A 20793-nucleotide genomic window follows, 5' to 3' on the forward strand; every position below is an offset into this window, starting at 1 on the left:
CGGTACTCATTTTGGAAAAATACTGAAATCGAATTGTAAACAATTGTCAGCTGTTTATTCTCGCATTACATGAACTACACTAATGCCCTCAGTGTTGAAAAAAAAATCACACCATTCCATATTACCGAACGCGAGTAATCGTGATCACGCTCTTATGTAAAAGACTGTACGTTCTAATTATTTTTAACTTACATATGACTAATTCCTAAAACTAACAATAATTTTGAAATAGTGTTCAAAAGTATAATTTTCTGATTGTATTGTGGGTTAAATGAGAGTAGAACTGCTTAGAACAGCGATTAAACAGTCGACACATACTGCCGAATGGATAGTTATATCCATTGTTGATCCTAACGGAAGGAAAGCGTAGGAAAGGATGAGCTCAAAGGCAACGACGACGAATATTAAAATCAAGCAACCATAACAGCTCCGAGCAATCGAATTGTGCTTGGAGGTAAACCCTAACAACTTAGGGGCTTTATTGAAACTCAGAAAAATTCCAAAGTTTTAATTAGACGATTTGTAAGATCGTGTTATCGAATTCAATCGAAGATCGTCTGCGAATGAATGAATGAATCTGTTTACTCTACACCAGTTTGTAAGAAGGTTCAGCTGTGTATCAAGAAGCTTGTGTCTTCGGAGGTTCTGGTCAGATAAAAGAGTTTCAGTTTCCACCTTAACTACGTTCAAATTGTTGGTCTTGAAGCCATTAAACTAACATTCGATTAAACAATTTCCAGCCTGAATTAAAGCTTGAGTCATTGAATTTCTGAACGCAAAAAAAAAGTTATTATTCTCCGAACTGCTTTAACGGAATAACAATGTTGTGAACTCAAAATGAAGGTTAGTTATTGAACTTTGACAGCAAAAAACAAAACTTTGCTTTTAGTAATATTTCAAATACCATGTTTTGTACATCGGATTCATACCACCGCTGTTCAGAGCGCATCCAACCCAGTTTCATTAAAATTGACTGTTTAAAGAGGTTGCCCTGGATCACTTTACACAGTTATCTTAAATGAAAATGTCATGTGTCTACGAAATACATACTGAAGAAAACAAATACAATAATGAGAGAGCTTGGTATTTATGTAAAAATTAGCTTAGAGACGTGACATGGAAGCGAAACTTTTTTCTCTCTAAGGAAATTGTTAACAATTGATCTACTCTAAATGAGATGAAAAAGTTATCTGAAAATTGTTTGCGAATTACTCTGTCCAGTTAAGCGTTGACCATCGCAGATGTCTAAGAGATATTGCATGTAATGTTCCAACTACCAAGGCATTGTGTCCTTGAATGCAACTTCTTAGTTATTTGAGCTGGATTCGTTCCAAGCATTCGATAAACACATATCTTGTATGTTATACATTGTAAACCATTGATGAAATGAAGATGGGATATCAGACAGACTGCCTATAAATGTTCCACAGAAACATTCAGCCTCAAAAAGAAACCATTACACTATCAACTTCTAGGGATCAAGTTAAATATAGTGAGCTGCATCAAAGATCTAGGTATCCTTCCGTGTACATCGTTCCTAAGGACTGTAATAGAAGAAATGTGTTTTTTGCATGAATATTCTTCGGTGTTCTCATGACATTATTTTAATTACCCTTGTTTCAAGCGGCAATTTAAAATTCTATTCACTCATTACCCTGTAATGTCGAAACTGCAAATCGGATCGAATTTGAATCTAAACGTGTGTCAATCGATTGAAAATTCCAAGAGAAGTCGAAGTAAGTTTCACTTTAGAGTTTTTCGCCATTGTTTACGGAATTCTAAAATCGGTGTAGCCGAAGTCAGTTAAATCCACTTGATTCAAACTGTTTGAAAATCAGTGTAGACATCTTCGAGAAATCGTACTGCGAATTAAATTTTTGGGAACCTTCCGAATCGAAAACTGAATACCGCTAAAACTGAAATAAGTGTATTTGGTTATCGACTATCCAAATCTACAAACCCGATAAACCTGATAAATTTATGTGAAATGAACTTTTTTATACTAATCACCTTGTATCCCCTAAACCGGAAGTTGGATCTGACTGAAAAGCAAGATGTTTTATAGGATCTTTCATTTGAATCTTAGATCGGTTCAGCCATCTACGAGAAAAATGAGTTACACAACTTAAATTTCGTTTCACATATCATCCTGTTGTTCCGGAAACAAAAGTCGGATCCAAACATAATTCAGGAACCTTGTTGGGAGCATATCTCTTTTCATATGAATCTGAGTTTGTAGAAAACGGTTGAGTCATCTCCGAGAAAATTGAGTGAAACTATTTGCTGATCTCGACGAACTGATTCGAATGGTATATGGGTGTTATGTTCTTTCAGCATTTATTGCTGTAAGTAGTTTAAATCAATATAATTATGAAATTGCTTTCAACTGGAATTTGGTCATATGTCATATTCGAACGATTAGCGCCTTTTTTCCAACCCTCGAAACAGTTGTTAAAGTCAATTTCCAGAAGAGCCTTCAATGCGTGTAGCGATTCACGTTTGATGTTTTCAATTGACTCAAAACGGTTTCCCCGGAGCGGTCGTTTGAGTTTGGAGAATAGCTAGAAGTCAAACGAAGCTAAATCAGGCGAATGTGGTGGTTACGGAACGATATTGGTTGAATTTTTGGCGAAAAAACACGAAGAATCAATGCAATATGCGACTGTGCATTATCGTGGTGCAAAAACCAAGAGCTGTCGGCCCATAATTCCTGTTTTTACTAATCCTTACGATGTTCTAACGATCCCAGTAAGGTCTCTGACTGTTGATTTTATTGACGTGTTCATCATCAGTTGATGTTAATGGCCGTCCTGGACGTGGTTCGTCGTCAACGCGTTCTCGACCCTTTTTGAACTACTTGTACCAATCAAAAACACTTGCTCGCGATGTACAATTATCACCGAATGGAAGTACTGTTTTGAATAATTTCATTCATTATAAATAAAACTTTTAATACATCAGAAAGACAGACGTATACCAAACACTAATGAATATTTTGACGTGGCACTTGGCACAGATGTCCCTGACAGTCATACCAACGAAAAAAATATTTCGACGAAATTTTTATGATGAAACTCTTCTTGCTTGGGCGCCATCTCCATAGCCACTTGACAGAATGTAACTAAATGTTGCATTTTTTCGAATACAATCATTAAGGCATTCAAATAATGCGGTTTCATTTTCCGAGTGACGATATTTTTCGAAAATATTAACTGCATCATGGCATTATGGATCGTACATGTTCGCTCTGTACTCGAGTTTTTGGTTATCGTCTAGTCATCTCAGTATTGTAGCGTGCACTACGGTGTAACGGAACTGTCTGCTGTATCGTTTCCCAGATCTACGAACAAGTGGCTTAAGCGCCACCTCTTACGAGGACCACTTGTCACGTTCAAGGTTGCCCGACTAGAAACTCCGCCTCAGAGCGGGTCAGATTACAATAATCTTGGGGAAAACGAAACGGAAGACGCAAACATCAAAGGGTACTCCGAGTCAAAGGTCGATCCCTAATAATCACCTAACGAATCCGCGAATAAACAACCGATTTTCCCAACCAACTCGCAGATTCCTCACTGGCAGAACCCCTAAGAACAACCAAATAATAGCCAGCGAAGAAACCAGAGTGGGGACTGTTTTCCCGAGCAGTCCAACCCAGAGTACTGAAACACAAACTATTAACGAAACGACCGCGAACCAGAGACCCTTTAAAGAGACAAAACTACCGGAATATTACTTCAAATGACAACACATAATCTTAAGAACGTGAATCACTATCGAACATTTATTCGACCAACAAACACCTAACGGTTTCTATTTAAATTCAAACATTTATTCGAATTTCCTAGTTACTAAACTATATTCGAACATTAATTCGACACACTACATATATTATCCTAACTTACTCCTAATTACATTTCCTACATACGAAAAAAATTACATTTTTTATTTCCCGGTTCAGGGCCCTAGCAAGTGCGGGTGGAGATTCTGGACGGTACTATAATTTCGGAGCTTTTATATCACCCTGCGCAGGGATTTAGGCGTTTACTCACTCTTATTAGTCGACCAGCCTTCTTTCTGCTACCTGCTACGTCGTATTGCTGCGCACGGTACTAATTCCGCGCAGATGTGTCGCTGTCGATATTTGCGCTTCCTAGCGCAGATTCTCCGGGTGAGGTCCTCGGGTTGAAGGGTAACTGCTGGTAGTGTTGGACCTCAAAACAGCATACCAGCAACAAAAAACGGAGCAGAGTCCGGCACGCGGCGAATTTGCGATGGCCGCAGATGACACGTGGAATCGTTGTGTCCTTCGTTTTGATGGTAACTAACCATACGGTCACGAGCAGATGGATCAGGCGTGGTGGCAGGAGGACGGATGAACTTTGCTGGCGGTGCGGTTGTAGCTTCACCAAGCGCAAAATCTGAAATTAAAAGCCGTCGTACGGCTGATCGACATTGTAAGCTATTGTCTACACGCCGTACGTTAACCTTTTTTATTACCTTTTGATGGTCTTCGCACTTGCACGCAAAGTCTCCGCACTTTCAACTAACTCCTAACTGCGCTAATACCTATTTGAAATAAACTCTGTAACCACAGACTAACAGACATGACAGTATGAGTAAATTCTTATAAAAAATTTTTTTCGTTATGCACTAGCTCCACCTATATTGTACTGCGCGAACTATTTACTATTTGTACACCCCTTGTGTTATGTAAAAGTTTTTTTACTAGTTGGTTTCCCCTCGTTTGTCAACACCGATCAGCTGCTTGCAGGGATGCCTGATTTCATCAAAATTTTTGAAAATGAATCATCACAATAAATTATTGGATTACGTTGATAATATATTTAACTTTTTCGCGATGTTGGAAGGTAACCATTTATTTGACTCAACGTTGTTCATCTAGACTATTTTTTATTGTGTTGGTAGTTATCACCCGAAATTAAGTGGCGGCAGACCAGAAGCAAGTAAATATTGTAACAAAACGGGTTCGATTTTGTCTTGCGTTGGAGGATGAGAAGTAGACACAATTATGTATATAGTTTTGGCAATATGTATTAAATCTGTATCCTGCATGAAATTCGCATGGACGTATACAAATCAATACATTATAGGTAATTCTGTATGAATGGCAACTCTGTTGGTAAATGAAAAAAATAAACACAGTCTAGATGACAGACAGGATGTTTTTGATAGGGTAACGTGGCGCCATCATGACACATGTGAGTACTGTCCCAAATAAAGGAATATTCGAAATGACCGTTAAAATGATTGAAGAATCTAATTTGAGTGTCCTGTCTGTTAGTCTGTGCTGTAACTTTGCCTGCTTTAAAAAAAGTCTCATGTTATAAGACTAACCTGTTTCGAACACGAACTACACAAATTTAACCACTCTGATCTCTTCCACTGATCAAATTGAAATGATTGATCAGAGAAACTGTTAATCCTCAGATACGAGATTTTGGATTTAAGAAACCGGAAATCGCATTACGAACCCATATTGGACTACTCAGAACCGAACCGAATTCTCGTTTTCCCTTTAGTAGTCCACATCTAACCGTCTCATATCCCCAAATCAACGAACTTCGGTGTCGTAACACTGCATGTTTGCGATACTCCCGTACTCTTTTCGCCAAGGGGAACGCTAGCCAATCCGCCCGAGAAGCCGTCCGCTTTCACTGTTGAAACACCGAGTCCTGTTCGCTCGGGTTGCCGGTATCTTCGCTGGATTTCTTCCTGTCCGATGTGTCTTGTCCAAACGTCGCCAATCGAATGAGGCGTCTGTCTATCATCGTCCTCTTAAATAGGTACACCGATTCAAGCCAAGTATACGAGCCTCTATGTATAAGTGAGTTCAAAGTAACGAAATGCATTGAGGTAGTTTGGGCGGCACACAGTGTTGGCAGAATGATTAGTTTTATTTGATGCTAAAGTCTGATTTTATTATTATTATTTTTATTTTATTTTTTTATTATGCTATTGTTATTATTACAACTGTTATTATTGATCTTAAGTATTATCCACTACATTCGGGTCAATGTTTGAATATCAAGAACATGAAAAGTAAGTCGCATCGTCGCTTCGCGAGTCCAAAGGTCACGATACAGCAAAGAGAGACAGAATTGGAGAGAATAGGCAATCGGCATCTACGCAAGCGGCGCATTCTAAATTGCCGCCCGATGTTCATTCTTCCAACTTTAGGTAGGGAAAGAAAGCTTAATCGATAAGCTAGGCAACCATATCGAAGTGACGGAAGCAAACTTTTTAATTGAAACCACGTGATTGCTACATAATACCCCAGTGATTTTTACGAAAATTTGGTTGAAGGAGTAAAACCAAATTTTCGTAATCGTAATCTGGACAAACAACAAAATATCGAGCCATACTGGTAAAGAAAATGCTCTCAAGAGAAAAGATTTAAAGACTTATATATTACTCGCAATCACGATTAGAAACTTAATCTACTATATACAAAAAAAAACTGAAGTCATAAGGTTCAACATCGGTACAGAAACGAAGCATCTTCGACGTTTCGTCCGCTACTCTGTTGGCAGTTCACCCTCAATCACACTATAAACATAAATTCCCAAATTATGGCATTGCATCTAAAATATTAAAATTTTAGATCAAGCCGATTCCCATACAACACATATGACAGTACACTATAACATAACCGTAACAGGTTTGTTAGATCTCCGGACGACTCCAATCATAAGTTGGAAAGGTATCCTTCTTCTAACTCACCGCATTGCTTTATCTTCGAGAGAACCCCAGAACCTTTACTGGACAACTCTCTCTAAACGACAAACATGATATCCCATAAACGTACCCAAGACAGTAACTCTAACACCGAAATGCATCGGTCAATGAGAAATCTGCCAAATTATCTCCCAACAAAATTCCTATTGTCTCAGCATGGTTTCTACACCGAGATATATTTCGGTCACATGAACACACATACTGAACCAACATAAACATTACCCTATGCATCCACTTTACATTATGTTTCTAACACCGAATCTGTTTCGGCCAAAATGAAACATAAAGAAAGCATAATAATACCCTGCCATAAAAAAGCTCCAAAAGCTTCATACATTACACGCACACAATGAACTACCAACCTAGCCACGAAACGAAACGTCAAAATGAAGTAAACAATATAATTGGAGTGGAGTGTGGTGTTGTGGATAGGAATTAAATTCCTTAAATTCACAGGTAAGTAATTTAAATAGAGCTAGAAATCACCGAAACGGTAGATTAGCAGTAGGCAAGTTTATTAGTAACTATTTTTTTTCTTTTCCTTTTATGACAGGAATCCATAGGAGGAGATACACCAGGAAAAACCGACATCGCTCCCGGGACGTCCTGAAACGCAGTTGGTTTTGAAGAAACCTTTGGATACCGGCAATGAGAGTTTTACTCCAATAACAGGTAAGTGTTTGAACAGAATCTAATAGGATTATTTGATTTTCAGGAGCAACCGGACATGGAGGAAAATAATGGTCACGAGAAATTCAGTGCTACAGTGACCCAACGATTATTAGACCGTCCCTATGTAAATAGTGTTGGATTTAAACACTATAGATCAGGGTAAATATTTAGTATTTAGGCAGATTAAACTACAAAAAAAATTAATTTCTATACTAAATAAATTTTATGCAGTACACTATGCACACAAAACATGTGTAAAGAGAATGAAAAAAAATATCACAGAAAAAAAAATCACGAGCATACAAAAAAAAAAATTTTATACATGCCGAAAAAAAAAATAAATAGCATATAAAAAAAAATAAAATATGCAATATAATGAAAAAAAAAATTAGCATAAAAAAATAAATATGCAATATGAAAAAAAAAATCAGCATGCAAAAAAAAAATCATGCGTATCCCATTATAAATAATTGTGCAAAAAAAATGTGTATAAATAATATCAAAATAAATAAATAAATAATATAAATATCTAGTTCTAAGTAGCAGACTATATCTAATAAATTACAGAGCTAGGTACTAACTTAGAATTAAGACTCGATGTAGTGTAAAAACACTAACATTATTTACACCGAAAGGAAAAATATTTACAATTTTCGGGGTGATTGTGAATAGCACAACACCTCTTCTATCTCGGTCTCGGAAAAGAACCGAACTAATCCCGACAGGCAGTCCCACCTGTCCTCAAACTTTCCCGCGGATTTCATTCGGAATACGAAAGCTTTCCATATCATTAGTTGTTACTGCCAGCTCGATTGACTTGTGTTTGCTCGTCATCGACCTTGTGAAGGTCCTCCGAGTCTTATACGGTCATCATTCAAGCATCCCCGATCTTGAACTCTCGCTAAGCTTCTCATTGCTGGTACTCCTCTTCAACGCCTCATTGGCTCGGAGTTTCTGGTATTGATAGCTCATCGTTCCGACTAACGCCAGGAACTCGCTCTGATTTCTGGTCGAGGGGATAGGCTATACGCGCAGTAGTAACTAACTATAAGGTAGATTTCTCATTCCAGAATTCCAATTGAACGTAACCAACCACACGTCCCCAGTAAATGACTGTTGTTGTGGGGTACACGTCGCATGGTTGGACGTATGTTAGGCAACCAGAGCTTGCGCATCATGGTGCATTTGTCTCTACCCACTAAGTGAGAGATACATAGCTAAAAAAAAACATGAGTTTTCTTTAATTATTTTCGTACATCCTTAGATGTATCGTTGCCTCACTAGAGGGTACATAGCTATAAAACAACAAAACCAAAATTATATACATTAGGAAGGAGAGTGGAAGAGACTGGGTGAAGTGAGTATTCTCAAATGGAAACCAAAATACCCAAGGGCTTCACTATAATATTTAGCGTGATCTGCAAACTGCATAAATACATCAACAAGTCTCTCTCATTCCTACTTTTCGTGAGTGAGTTTCGGGGACGACAACATTCCCGTCCATCCGAAACAAAGGCTCTTTCCATATACTTTGAAATAAGTTTCACGAAAACAAAATAATATATTTTTATGATATTACAGACCGTTTTAATTAGCATCGATGTTATTAGATTTAATTCAGCAACTTTAGAGATCAATCCCCTTTGAGAGTCAAGACGCTCCCAACTTTTGTTCCTCATCTCTAAGGCTTCAGGTACTGTTTGAGACCGATTAGGAAAAGCGCTTCCATCTTTAGGGTGAACTATTGCATTCCCGAAACTCTCATCCCCAACCTCGCCTAATTCAGAATGTTTGTTGGAATTTGCAAGCAACTGATAATCGTCCGACTCGTGATTGCCCTTTTCATCGAAATCTAACCCAGATTCATTTTCACAGTAACTGGTGTCAACCAGGGAACACGAATAACATGCATCTGTTACACACTCTTCATCTGAGTTACTGGAAATTTCTTCCTTCCTTATTCCTGCAATCCCTTGATTGGTTAGTTGGACCACCGCGATGTTCATTTCTATCTCGGCTATAGGGTTTACCAATTTCTGTCTAACTCGTGAACCATCATCGAACACCAAATCTCCTTGGAATTGATCAAACGCTAGCATACGTTCTTCATGCACATGAACATCATCTGTATGAAGTAAAGAACGCTCGCTTGTTTCCTGATTTAGCACGTGACTCTCAAGGTATCTGGAAACACGTTTGCCTCGAGATTTTTCTAGGATGAGCTCAATAAAATCAACGAGTTCATTCCGCATCCATACTGATTTTTGATCGGAGGTTTGACATCTCTCGACCCGAAGTAAGTAATGTTGGAGTCGAGAAACAATGGTTTTATCTACCCGTCGGTCTAATTTCTTTTTAAAACACCTTACCCGCTCTAGGATATCGGAATATTCCTGATAGATACTCAAACTAATGGAATAATCCCGACGAACCAGTGTATCCTTCAGGAACAACTTCTGTAAAAACCATTGTTTGGTCTCTAAATCCCATCTTGTCTCGTTATATTTTCCTCGAATTTTCAGCTCATAATTCACCTCCTCATCTACCAGATGACAAGCATTGGGAAATTCGTAAGCCATTACCGCCAATAAAATTTTAAATATGCCTACACTATACACCTACAACTACACACAACATCCACGATTACACTTTAGCTACCGTACAACAAATATTTCCTCGCAGCAATTACCACTCTAGAAAATACAACATTGAATTTAACAGAACGATTATGCGTCTAATCGATATATCCGAAGTATAAACATAATTCCAATCTTGGAACCCAAACTAATCTCATTGATTTCCAGATAACGTGCCCCACGTTGGGCGCCAAAATGTAGCGTGCACTACGGTGTAACGGAACTGTCTGCTGTATCGTTTCCCAGATCTACGAACAAGTGGCTTAAGCGCCACCTCTTACGAGGACCACTTGTCACGTTCAAGGTTGCCCGACTAGAAACTCCGCCTCAGAGCGGGTCAGATTACAATAATCTTGGGGAAAACGAAACGGAAGACGCAAACATCAAAGGGTACTCCGAGTCAAAGGTCGATCCCTAATAATCACCTAACGAATCCGCGAATAAACAACCGATTTTCCCAACCAACTCGCAGATTCCTCACTGGCAGAACCCCTAAGAACAACCAAATAATAGCCAGCGAAGAAACCAGAGTGGGGACTGTTTTCCCGAGCAGTCCAACCCAGAGTACTGAAACACAAACTATTAACGAAACGACCGCGAACCAGAGACCCTTTAAAGAGACAAAACTACCGGAATATTACTTCAAATGACAACACATAATCTTAAGAACGTGAATCACTATCGAACATTTATTCGACCAACAAACACCTAACGGTTTCTATTTAAATTCAAACATTTATTCGAATTTCCTAGTTACTAAACTATATTCGAACATTAATTCGACACACTACATATATTATCCTAACTTACTCCTAATTACATTTCCTACATACGAAAAAAATTACATTTTTTATTTCCCGGTTCAGGGCCCTAGCAAGTGCGGGTGGAGATTCTGGACGGTACTATAATTTCGGAGCTTTTATATCACCCTGCGCAGGGATTTAGGCGTTTACTCACTCTTATTAGTCGACCAGCCTTCTTTCTGCTACCTGCTACGTCGTATTGCTGCGCACGGTACTAATTCCGCGCAGATGTGTCGCTGTCGATATTTGCGCTTCCTAGCGCAGATTCTCCGGGTGAGGTCCTCGGGTTGAAGGGTAACTGCTGGTAGTGTTGGACCTCAAAACAGCATACCAGCAACAAAAAACGGAGCAGAGTCCGGCACGCGGCGAATTTGCGATGGCCGCAGATGACACGTGGAATCGTTGTGTCCTTCGTTTTGATGGTAACTAACCATACGGTCACGAGCAGATGGATCAGGCGTGGTGGCAGGAGGACGGATGAACTTTGCTGGCGGTGCGGTTGTAGCTTCACCAAGCGCAAAATCTGAAATTAAAAGCCGTCGTACGGCTGATCGACATTGTAAGCTATTGTCTACACGCCGTACGTTAACCTTTTTTATTACCTTTTGATGGTCTTCGCACTTGCACGCAAAGTCTCCGCACTTTCAACTAACTCCTAACTGCGCTAATACCTATTTGAAATAAACTCTGTAACTTTGCCTGCTTTAAAAAAAAGTCTCATGTTATAAGACTAACCTGTTTCGAACACGAACTACACAAATTTAACCACTCTGATCTCTTCCACTGATCAAATTGAAATGATTGATCAGAGAAACTGTTAATCCTCAGATACGAGATTTTGGATTTAAGAAACCGGAAATCGCATTACGAACCCATATTGGACTACTCAGAACCGAACCGAATTCTCGTTTTCCCTTTAGTAGTCCACATCTAACCGTCTCATATCCCCAAATCAACGAACTTCGGGTCAATGTTTGAATATCAAGAACATGAAAAGTAAGTCGCATCGTCGCTTCGCGAGTCCAAAGGTCACGATACAGCAAAGAGAGACAGAATTGGAGAGAATAGGCAATCGGCATCTACGCAAGCGGCGCATTCTAAATTGCCGCCCGATGTTCATTCTTCCAACTTTAGGTAGGGAAAGAAAGCTTAATCGATAAGCTAGGCAACCATATCGAAGTGACGGAAGCAAACTTTTTAATTGAAACCACGTGATTGCTACAGTATCATAAAGGGAAACAATGTATTGAAGCTGTGCAGTATAAGTTTATACGAATTGCCCTTCATCAGCTTCCATTGCGAGACCCTCACAATCCTAGGAACGAACACATATGTAACCTGATCGGACTTGAGTTACTAAGTTATGGGTTGGATCAGTGATTCTCAAACTGGTCCCTACATCCCACCACTGTCCTAGTCTTTTCGAACAACTGAATATAAACGTCAGACGCAGAACTCTTCGGAGTAACTCTTTTCTCGTTCCTCAGTTTTCTAGAACGAGTTACGCAAAGATGGAACCTATGTCCAATATGCCTCAAAAATTTAATTGCTGCTAAGCAATATTCTACTCGAGACGATGATTGATTGATCAATAAATGGCATACACATGAATAGTCGTACATGAATTGGAAGATGAATTAATAAAAAGAAGCCAATTGTGCTGATTTTTATACTTTTTCTTCAATTAAAAGAACAATCGAAAACGAAGAAGTCTTCAAGACAAATTTCGTAAAAATCTACGCTACAAGGGACACACGAAAAAAAAGCTGTTCCATTTTCATACATAAAAGATCAAGGAACTACCAGTCTAAACAATTGACTGCATTCGAGGAATCACAGCTATTACACAGAAATTTCTTCTACTATTGATTGTACATTCAAGAAGAATTGAAAAGTTCTATAAGTACTGCAGAAATTTTCGGACCAAGAATCCATCATTTGATCAAACGATACGAGTTTTTCTACGATCATTAAATAACAAGAAAAACAATTCCGCTTGTTCTAATGTAAATCAAAAAGTTACAACATACCACTATACAATATAAAACTCTTTGGCGAGCTGTACTAACCTGTACCAAACATTCAAAACACAAACAGTTGTCCAAACCGATAATGATACTAAAATCATCGTGAACAGTAGATATTTTCCAAGTAAAGGAACTGCAAGTGATGTTGGAGGAATGATCTCAGCCAGCAGCAGGAAGAACACTGTCAGGGACACAAGAATTGAGATACACAGTGTTACCTGCAGGGAAATTAGAAACACATATTATTTTAAGAAACCTCATTAACATTATTAGAAATTAACCTTTTCACCGGAGTCACTAGGCAAATAAAACACAAGAACCGTTAGAAACGTAATTCCTACACAGGGAATTATCAAATTCACAGTGTAAAATAACGTTTTTCGCCTCATCGTTAATTTAAACGTGATATCTGCAAACAGAATTAGAAAATTAGAAACAAACGCCATTCACAGTGATGACTACTCACCAGAAAAAGGCTCAGGACAGCAAGGGTAGTATTCTTCATTACGACTGGCAGGTATTTCCAACATATCCCATTCTACAGAGAGGTAGAACTCACTTAAATCAATACCAATTGGAACCAGATTACTTCCAGGAACCTATCCATAAATAATGCTATTTGTAAAAAATAAAAAAAACAATCAAACATTATCATTCTACCTGATCTAAATGTCTCAATTCCACTTGAGCTCCATTGTAGGTCCATGAACCAAATTTCATCAGGCACGTTTGTTCATCATATGGAAAGTATTCTACATTCATTTCACAAGATGATTTATAGATTGCCGGGGGCTCCCAGAACACTTCCCCGGTGTACTTTAAGGTGGCTTTAGTCATCAGAGTCACCTCGTAGTTTCCGTCCCAATTATTATACAATACAATGTCAGGGAGCCAGATTTGCTCCGATGGTACGTACAACATTTCCACGCCACCGTATTCTTCCGGATCCCATTTCAACTTGTAATCAAACCATTTTTGCTTTACCCAAAGATTAGTTGTCATAACCTGATTACGAAGACTGACTTCTATCAGCTGAGACAACTTAAGCCCAAGCCATACCGTTAGAGTCTCAGTATTATTCACTACCGGACGAATCAGGCGGTTATAGTTACTTAATAGATCATCGTACAATCTTTTCGCATCAGGATTGGCTTCGATGTGGACGACAGATGCTATGAAAATCGGATTTGGTTATTATGAAACTAAACAGTTGCTTGAATAGATTACCTTGGGCGTAACTCGTTGCTATTAATCCGAAAAGACACAGTTTAAGATTCACAAATTTCATGTAACTTCCCATTGCTGCAGTCTTATACTTACATCCACCCGTATTGTTAACAATTCATGGTTATAACGATCTCAAAATGATAAAAAAATGTTGATTTAATAGGGCGAGTTCTTTGGACAAGGATGCTGTAGTATGAAAACTGCAGAAAGATGCTGTAAAATCTAAGGAACATGAAAAATCAATAGTTGTGAGAGAGAAACAAATTTACACTCCCGTGCGCGTCGGATGCGCATGCGTTTGTTTACAAAACAAAGCATCAATGCACGTGATTCTGCTTATACACGTGCTACCTGTTGGTTGTGGCAACGTGCTTTCTTCTTTACAATATCATAATAATATCATAGAAAGTAATTGCTTACAGTGAGAAAGTTTGTTGTTCACCGATTTTATGTATTTGTAAATATCGATGTATTTACATCAATTGATAAAATGGTTTCATTCCATTGAAACCTATGTACCGCTTTCAAAACAGTCAACAAAATAAACCGGTTAAATTTTTACAGCGTGTGCACAATAAGACGATGTTGATATGAATGAACCTTACAAACAAAAGAGATTGTCGCTAAAACGACTAAAATACCACCATTGTTACCTTCAAACGGGCTCACTTTTGAAGTTTCATACAAGAAATTGAGTCCATGGTTAAAGAATGAATTCATCTCGAATTAAAACAGGTTAATTCACTGTAGCTAAATAAGACGAATAGCGTAGTCTAAATTCAGTTCTATATGTAGTGTAAATCTATTGAATTTGTTTAAGACTGCACAACAAACAATACTTGGAGAATGAAAACATACCAGTGTACATGGAGGATCAATCTAGAGATGTATGCGTGACCGATCTTCCATTGGCCTATACCGATGAATTCATTTGACGATCCATGCTGCAATACGAAAAAATTTTCCATAGAGAAAAAACAGTAAATGATTTTTTTCCTCGTTATTATCAATGGCATATGTTTGTTACGCAAGTACTCCAAAAAGGCAATACCTTCTTTTGTGACGTTCGATCATGACACAAATCTCCATTTAAATCACTTGTCTCATACGACCATTAGCTGACTACATGTCAATATCGTAAGAAAGCTGCTTACTGTGGTAAGCCCTACGAGTAACTAAACAAGACGATATCAACACTCAAGGACAATGCTATTTCCTCGACACCGGCTCCAGATGACCACTTTGTTAACAAAACTTAGAAGAGGAAGAAGTTTATCAAAAGTTTTCATTTATCTACGAAGGGGGAGGGGGTCACTCATAAATTTGTTTAGATTTATTTCGATTGGTTTTATGTTATCTTTAGACTAAAGATGCGATATTATACCGCAAGCAAACATCTACAAACCAGATTTGTGATATGTTGTTTAGAGTATAGTTTTCAGTTTAGCTTTTTAGCAATTCCCAACGAAAGACACACTAGAAAACGACAGTTGGATGAAAATAATGGAGATGACAACTTATGAAAAAATCCTTTTAGGTGGAATTCGCATTTTTTTTCAAACTTATACAATCGTTCTTCCAATTGAACTATTTAATATGTGATAAAGCCCAACTCTGAAGAAGACAGTCCAATTAAATAGAACTCCAGTATCTTCCCTGTGATCTAATTTGGTACGCAAATTCCAAAATAATTTGTAAAATCCTACGAAAACGAATTACGGGAGTTTTCGAGGGGGGCGGGGAGTTCAAAAGTGACAATTTCAGTGGTTTAGGAATGTAATGTGTACGATTTATTTTTCAATAAATCGCACCAATATGTAAACTTTAGAACAAATTTTTAGTTTCATTTGAAAGATCAATTCGTGACTTTCAAGGCCAATTAACCGCGACATTGAGTCCCTCCTTATTTTCAAAGAAATATATTGATGAAAAAATCATAGAAATAAGGACCGATGATGCCACCAGTGTGAATTCTGCACTAAACAGTGCATTTGGTGGGTTAATGGTGTATCGAGAACTTCGTGAGGATTTCTCTTGCTCCAAGAATCGAAATTTTGTTTATTCACAGACCCATTGAACGAAAAATGCAACTCGTCAGTTAACACAAATTTGCGGTAAAATGATAGATCTTCGGTCATCTTCACCAATGCCTAGTATTCGACGGTAACTATGATCAAGCAGCTTTAATCCCTGAGCCAACGGGATCTTGTATAGATGTAGGCCAAGGCTTTTTTTGCAAAAATTTCCTTGTGATGCGCGCTGACGAATCGACAAATTCGGGTCTTCCGAAACACTCTTCTTAACAGTAGCGTTTGTGGCTTCATAACGCTCAGTTTGAGCACGAGTTAGTTTAAGGTCCAATAAAGTGTAATCCGTGCGAAATTTATCCATCACTCGTCGAATGGTGCGTTTAGTGGGCTGTTCATCAACACCAAAAACATCACACAATTTTCTATGAGTTTCACTAATTAAACTAGTGTTCCCGAAATAATTTTTCACATTTCTTCAATTATAAATAACCATCCGGATGAATAATAGCAATTAGACAAAAATCAAAACGATGATTCCATCAACAACAGTGATATCGAATCAAACGACGAGGACGTAAATTATGAACAACTACCCCTAAATTCACTAGAAAGAGATGAGAGTGCCTCTCCCAAAAAAAAAAAAAAAAGAATCACAACAAGATCCAGTAAAAATACATTTTGTTTGTAATAAAAAAAAGCTGAAATAAAAAATGTTATTAAACAAAACCCCACAAAAACACCAAAGCTTCATCACTACCCATGGAAATATACCGTGAAGAATGCCTAAAGAAGCAATTATTTCCATTTCTACGCAGCTTTTACGTTCCTTCGCTGTTCTGAACTGATTTGGCATCTTGTCATTGCGCCAAAAATGTTTTGGAATGGTATAAAACGAATGGAGTCCATGTTGTACCGAAAGAGGTGAATCCTAACCTAACTGCCGAAAGCTGTAATCGATCGAGCGGTATTGGGCTCTCGTGAAGAAAGAACTCTCTCAATCACCCCTACAGCTACAGAATGCAAAATTTCGTATTCGATCGAACATAATACAGAATCGGGTGAATATAAACAACCTACAACTATAGAAAATTTCCGAAAATATTGGACAAAACTAGCTAAATCGGTTGCAGACAAATTGATGTGTCCCAGAAATTGAAGACCGATATGGCCGAAGTTGAGTTTTCTACATGAGAAAACAAATTCAAAACATATTCACACCTACTCGCCAAACCCAAACCCGTTCTAAAAAATTATTATATAAATAATATAATATAGACCTTTCCATTAAACCCCCACCCCCCCCTCCTAGAAAATCTACGTAGACTTTTCTTTGTCACAATTTTTTTAATAATTTTTCAGTGAAAGGTTACTAAATGGCTTACATTCTGTAATAAGAATAATTAAAATCTGATCCAGTAACGTTGTCATAAAGTCTTAGTTATTCAAGATATACAAGAGGTAAAGATATAAAATAAATCTCAAACAGCTTCACTGGATGAACGATAAGAAAGCACATGTGATTTAAATAACATATTATGTAAACAACCGTTCGTGAGCATACGATTTATAGACGAGGAACGATAAGATAGTTAGTTACACACAGTTTTAAAGTTTTTGTAATATCTTCTATAACCAATAAACTTACAGTTTCCCTTGAAAAGGACCATAAACAGTGGTCGAAACGTTGGGCAGTATATAACAGCCGTTCTTATTTAACAGACCAGTAAAAACGAAACCATAATTATTGCAAAATTAATATCAACAATTTTATGGGTGGAAATAGTTGCTGGGTTCGATTTCAACCTCTGGGATGTATTTTTAGTCAAATCTTTACTTTCGCAATTTCAATCATTTTGATTTTTCAAATCCTTTTTTGGTTAGAAGAAACCACACTGACAAATACTTTACGTCAGAACAAAAATATGAATAACTTTTTGCAAAAAATAATGAGCTTCATCAATGTATGTTTATGTTAGTACTCTCTTTTATTTTTTCACTTCGATAGGAAATAGAATAATGAAAGAGAAAACAATAGAGTAGTCTGTCTTTGAGTATACTTCTACTTTTCTACAGTCGGCGATGTTTTTAGTCAGGCTGTCAATGTCATTCGACGTGAAAAATTGCAATTCTGCTCTCAAGCATCATGTATTTGGTTGAAAACGCAATTGATCAATCGAAGGAAACGCGCGGCCGGCTAATTGAACTAAGTAAATTGCTTGAAAAATTAAAAAAAAATGAGACTACGTAGGCCGACGGATTTGTTATACGAACGAATCTACACTTTCGTTCGAGTTCGAATTTTACTTTTTTTATTCCGTTCGACCTGTATGATTCGATCGACTCTCGTAGGGGAACACTAGAAATTTCGAACATGCTGCATTTGGTTTAATTTTCCATTTTGACAGATAATCACTGAAAATATTTAAACTTTTTGTAGGCGACTGCAGATCACTCTTATGTCGTTTTCGCTTGATGCCAAACCTAACCCAATTTTCACTCTAACTGCGGCCAAACCGTTTGTTTGAAGCCAGTTTCGAACCTAGTTTCAACGTGGTTGAACTGAAAATCGAGTCAGTTTCGAACCTGGTTTTTATATCAGGTTTGCTCAAACCCCCGTTGCTAAATGCGAAATCAACACAGTTTCGTGGAAAGTGTTTGTTTGATGAAACTACCCAGGGTCAGTTTCAGTTTTCTCAAGCGAAAACGACATTGGATTTCTACCTGTGGCTAACAGACTTGTGTCGTCACAGAATAGCGAGTTCTGACAACCAACGGGTAGATTTGGACGATCAGAAGTGAAAATATTATACAAGATTGGAGCTACGCTCGAACCCTGCGGAACACCTGCTCGTACGGGTAGCAATTCAGATTTACAATTCTGATAACTAACCTGAAGAGTACGATCAGTTAAATAATTTTGAATCATTTTGATCAAATAAATAGCAAACTAGAAATCAGAAATTTTTGCTATTAAACCTTTGTGCCAAACACTGTCGAATGCTTTTTCTATGTCTAGAAGAGCAACTCCTGTGGATAACCCAGAAGATTTATTTGCTTTTGTCATGTTTGTTACTCTGACAAGTTGATGAGTAGTTGAATGTTCATGACGAAATCCAAACTGCTCTGGTTTCTATATTATTTATATTATTAATTTCTTAGTAAACGAAACCGTCACACTTGTATAAACAAATTAGAACAATTCTGAACCGAACAAAAGTAATACGTACGCAAGTCGATCGAGTAATGTTCGAAAATTGAACAACTAGAACGAATGATATTCGAGTTCATACCCAACTCGAACGGAATGCAGAATGGAAATAGCACATTCGATCGGAATATTTCGAATCGATCGACGTACAGAATTGGGGTGATTATATTCCTTTTGTGGAATTTGACCTTTTTTGACAGACTTCGCAGCCGATCGACCATTGAATGTCTGACGCTACGATCCTACTGACACTAAAAATCCTTCCAGATAGGAGCTCGAACATACGATAACTGGCTTGTAAGAGCACCGCGGTATGCATGGAACCGCCAACTCGGAGTATTTTTATGCCTAGAGCTAATTCATATTAATAATTCAGTTGCTTTTTGACGCTGAATCGGCTACGAAGTCTGTTGAAACAGAAAGGCAATTCAAAGGGAGGAATGAAACAGAAAGGCAGAACGAATTTCACAAATAGGGAATGTGTAATGCCCAAGGCTTTGCTTTTACTTTCTGATGTCAACTTTCATACCCATTGAGTATAATAGCTGAGCTGATATGTTGGTTACTAACTCAAAACAGTCTTCGATGGGGAGTATGTTATTTACCAGACGTTTGATTGGCATGAATTTGTTTGGCATGAGTTTGATTAGCATTAGTTCGTTTGGTGCAATTTTTGTTTGTCATAAATTCGTTTAGCAGTACATTCTTTGGTTATAAAATAAATAGATATACTGTTTGTCATAAGTTTCATGTGGCATAATTCTATATAAAGTTACGAAAACCATTAGTTATCTCAGCTCCACCATTCATCTCATACATGAACAACATTAATAATCGGTTTGAGTCTAATTGAATATCAGAATTGATTAATTATAACATTAAGGGCTGAGGCCAGTGTGTTTTAGGGTGTTTTAGAGGGCTATTTTGACCAATATCAAAAAACCCAACTGAACTGACTCTTAGAAAATTATCCTGTGAACATTTCAGAATGATTGTTTGACTTTAGCGGTCGGGAAAGTCTTTTTTCTGAAGGAAGAATTCCATAGCTGAAAACGGAAACTTTCAACTTGTTCAATGAATATCTCGCCGGCAGCTTTCTTGGATTTTATGTGATGTAGTCAAACTTGTAACCGAAAATATCAAAGCTTTCATGGCCACATCGAGAGTCATTTTACACATTTGCGAGAGAGCAAGGAGAGAAATGGAATCCGCACAGCGAGCCACGTGGTTTTACGCGACCTAGAGGCCTCAGCCCTTAAGCCAAACGATATTTATCCCAAACAATAATTATGAAAAATGAAAATGCATGTCAATTTATTTTATACCAAACGTTATACCAAACATGTGTATGTCAAACAAACTTCTGCCAAATACAATACACACCTTCAATTTAAAAAAATGCAAGCTCGCATCATTAACTTTTTTCACTTCTAC

General features: G+C 37.7%; 1 protein-coding gene and 2 long non-coding RNA genes across 4 annotated transcripts in view; all 3 read right to left on the reverse strand.

Moving 5' to 3' along the window:
• The window catches only part of LOC131427963 (acetylcholine receptor subunit beta-like 2), a 37443-nt gene extending 23094 nt beyond the window's left edge, over window positions 1–14349 (reverse strand). For both annotated transcript variants that reach the window (XM_058591570.1, XM_058591569.1), the window contains exons 1-5: window positions 14122–14349; window positions 13555–14066; window positions 13361–13493; window positions 13176–13303; window positions 12937–13112 (exon numbers count right to left, since the gene is read on the reverse strand). In XM_058591570.1, the coding sequence (XP_058447553.1) occupies window positions 12937–13112; window positions 13176–13303; window positions 13361–13493; window positions 13555–14066; window positions 14122–14194 (1022 nt within the window). In that variant the 5' untranslated portion in view covers window positions 14195–14349. The remainder of the gene's footprint in view (window positions 1–12936; window positions 13113–13175; window positions 13304–13360; window positions 13494–13554; window positions 14067–14121) is intronic.
• On the reverse strand, window positions 3221–5842 carry LOC131427973 (uncharacterized). Its single transcript, XR_009229328.1, has 3 exons — window positions 5356–5842; window positions 4498–4566; window positions 3221–4442 (listed from the first exon to the last, which is right to left on the reverse strand). It is a non-coding gene; the product is annotated as an uncharacterized LOC131427973 (long non-coding RNA).
• Window positions 9995–12918, reverse strand: LOC131427972 (uncharacterized). Its single transcript, XR_009229327.1, has 3 exons — window positions 11603–12918; window positions 11470–11538; window positions 9995–11414 (listed from the first exon to the last, which is right to left on the reverse strand). It is a non-coding gene; the product is annotated as an uncharacterized LOC131427972 (long non-coding RNA).
• Window positions 14350–20793: the final 6444 nt, after the last annotated feature.

Source organism: Malaya genurostris, chromosome 2 (genome assembly GCF_030247185.1).
Source record: "Malaya genurostris strain Urasoe2022 chromosome 2, Malgen_1.1, whole genome shotgun sequence".
Classification (NCBI taxonomy): Eukaryota; Metazoa; Arthropoda; class Insecta; order Diptera; family Culicidae; genus Malaya; species Malaya genurostris.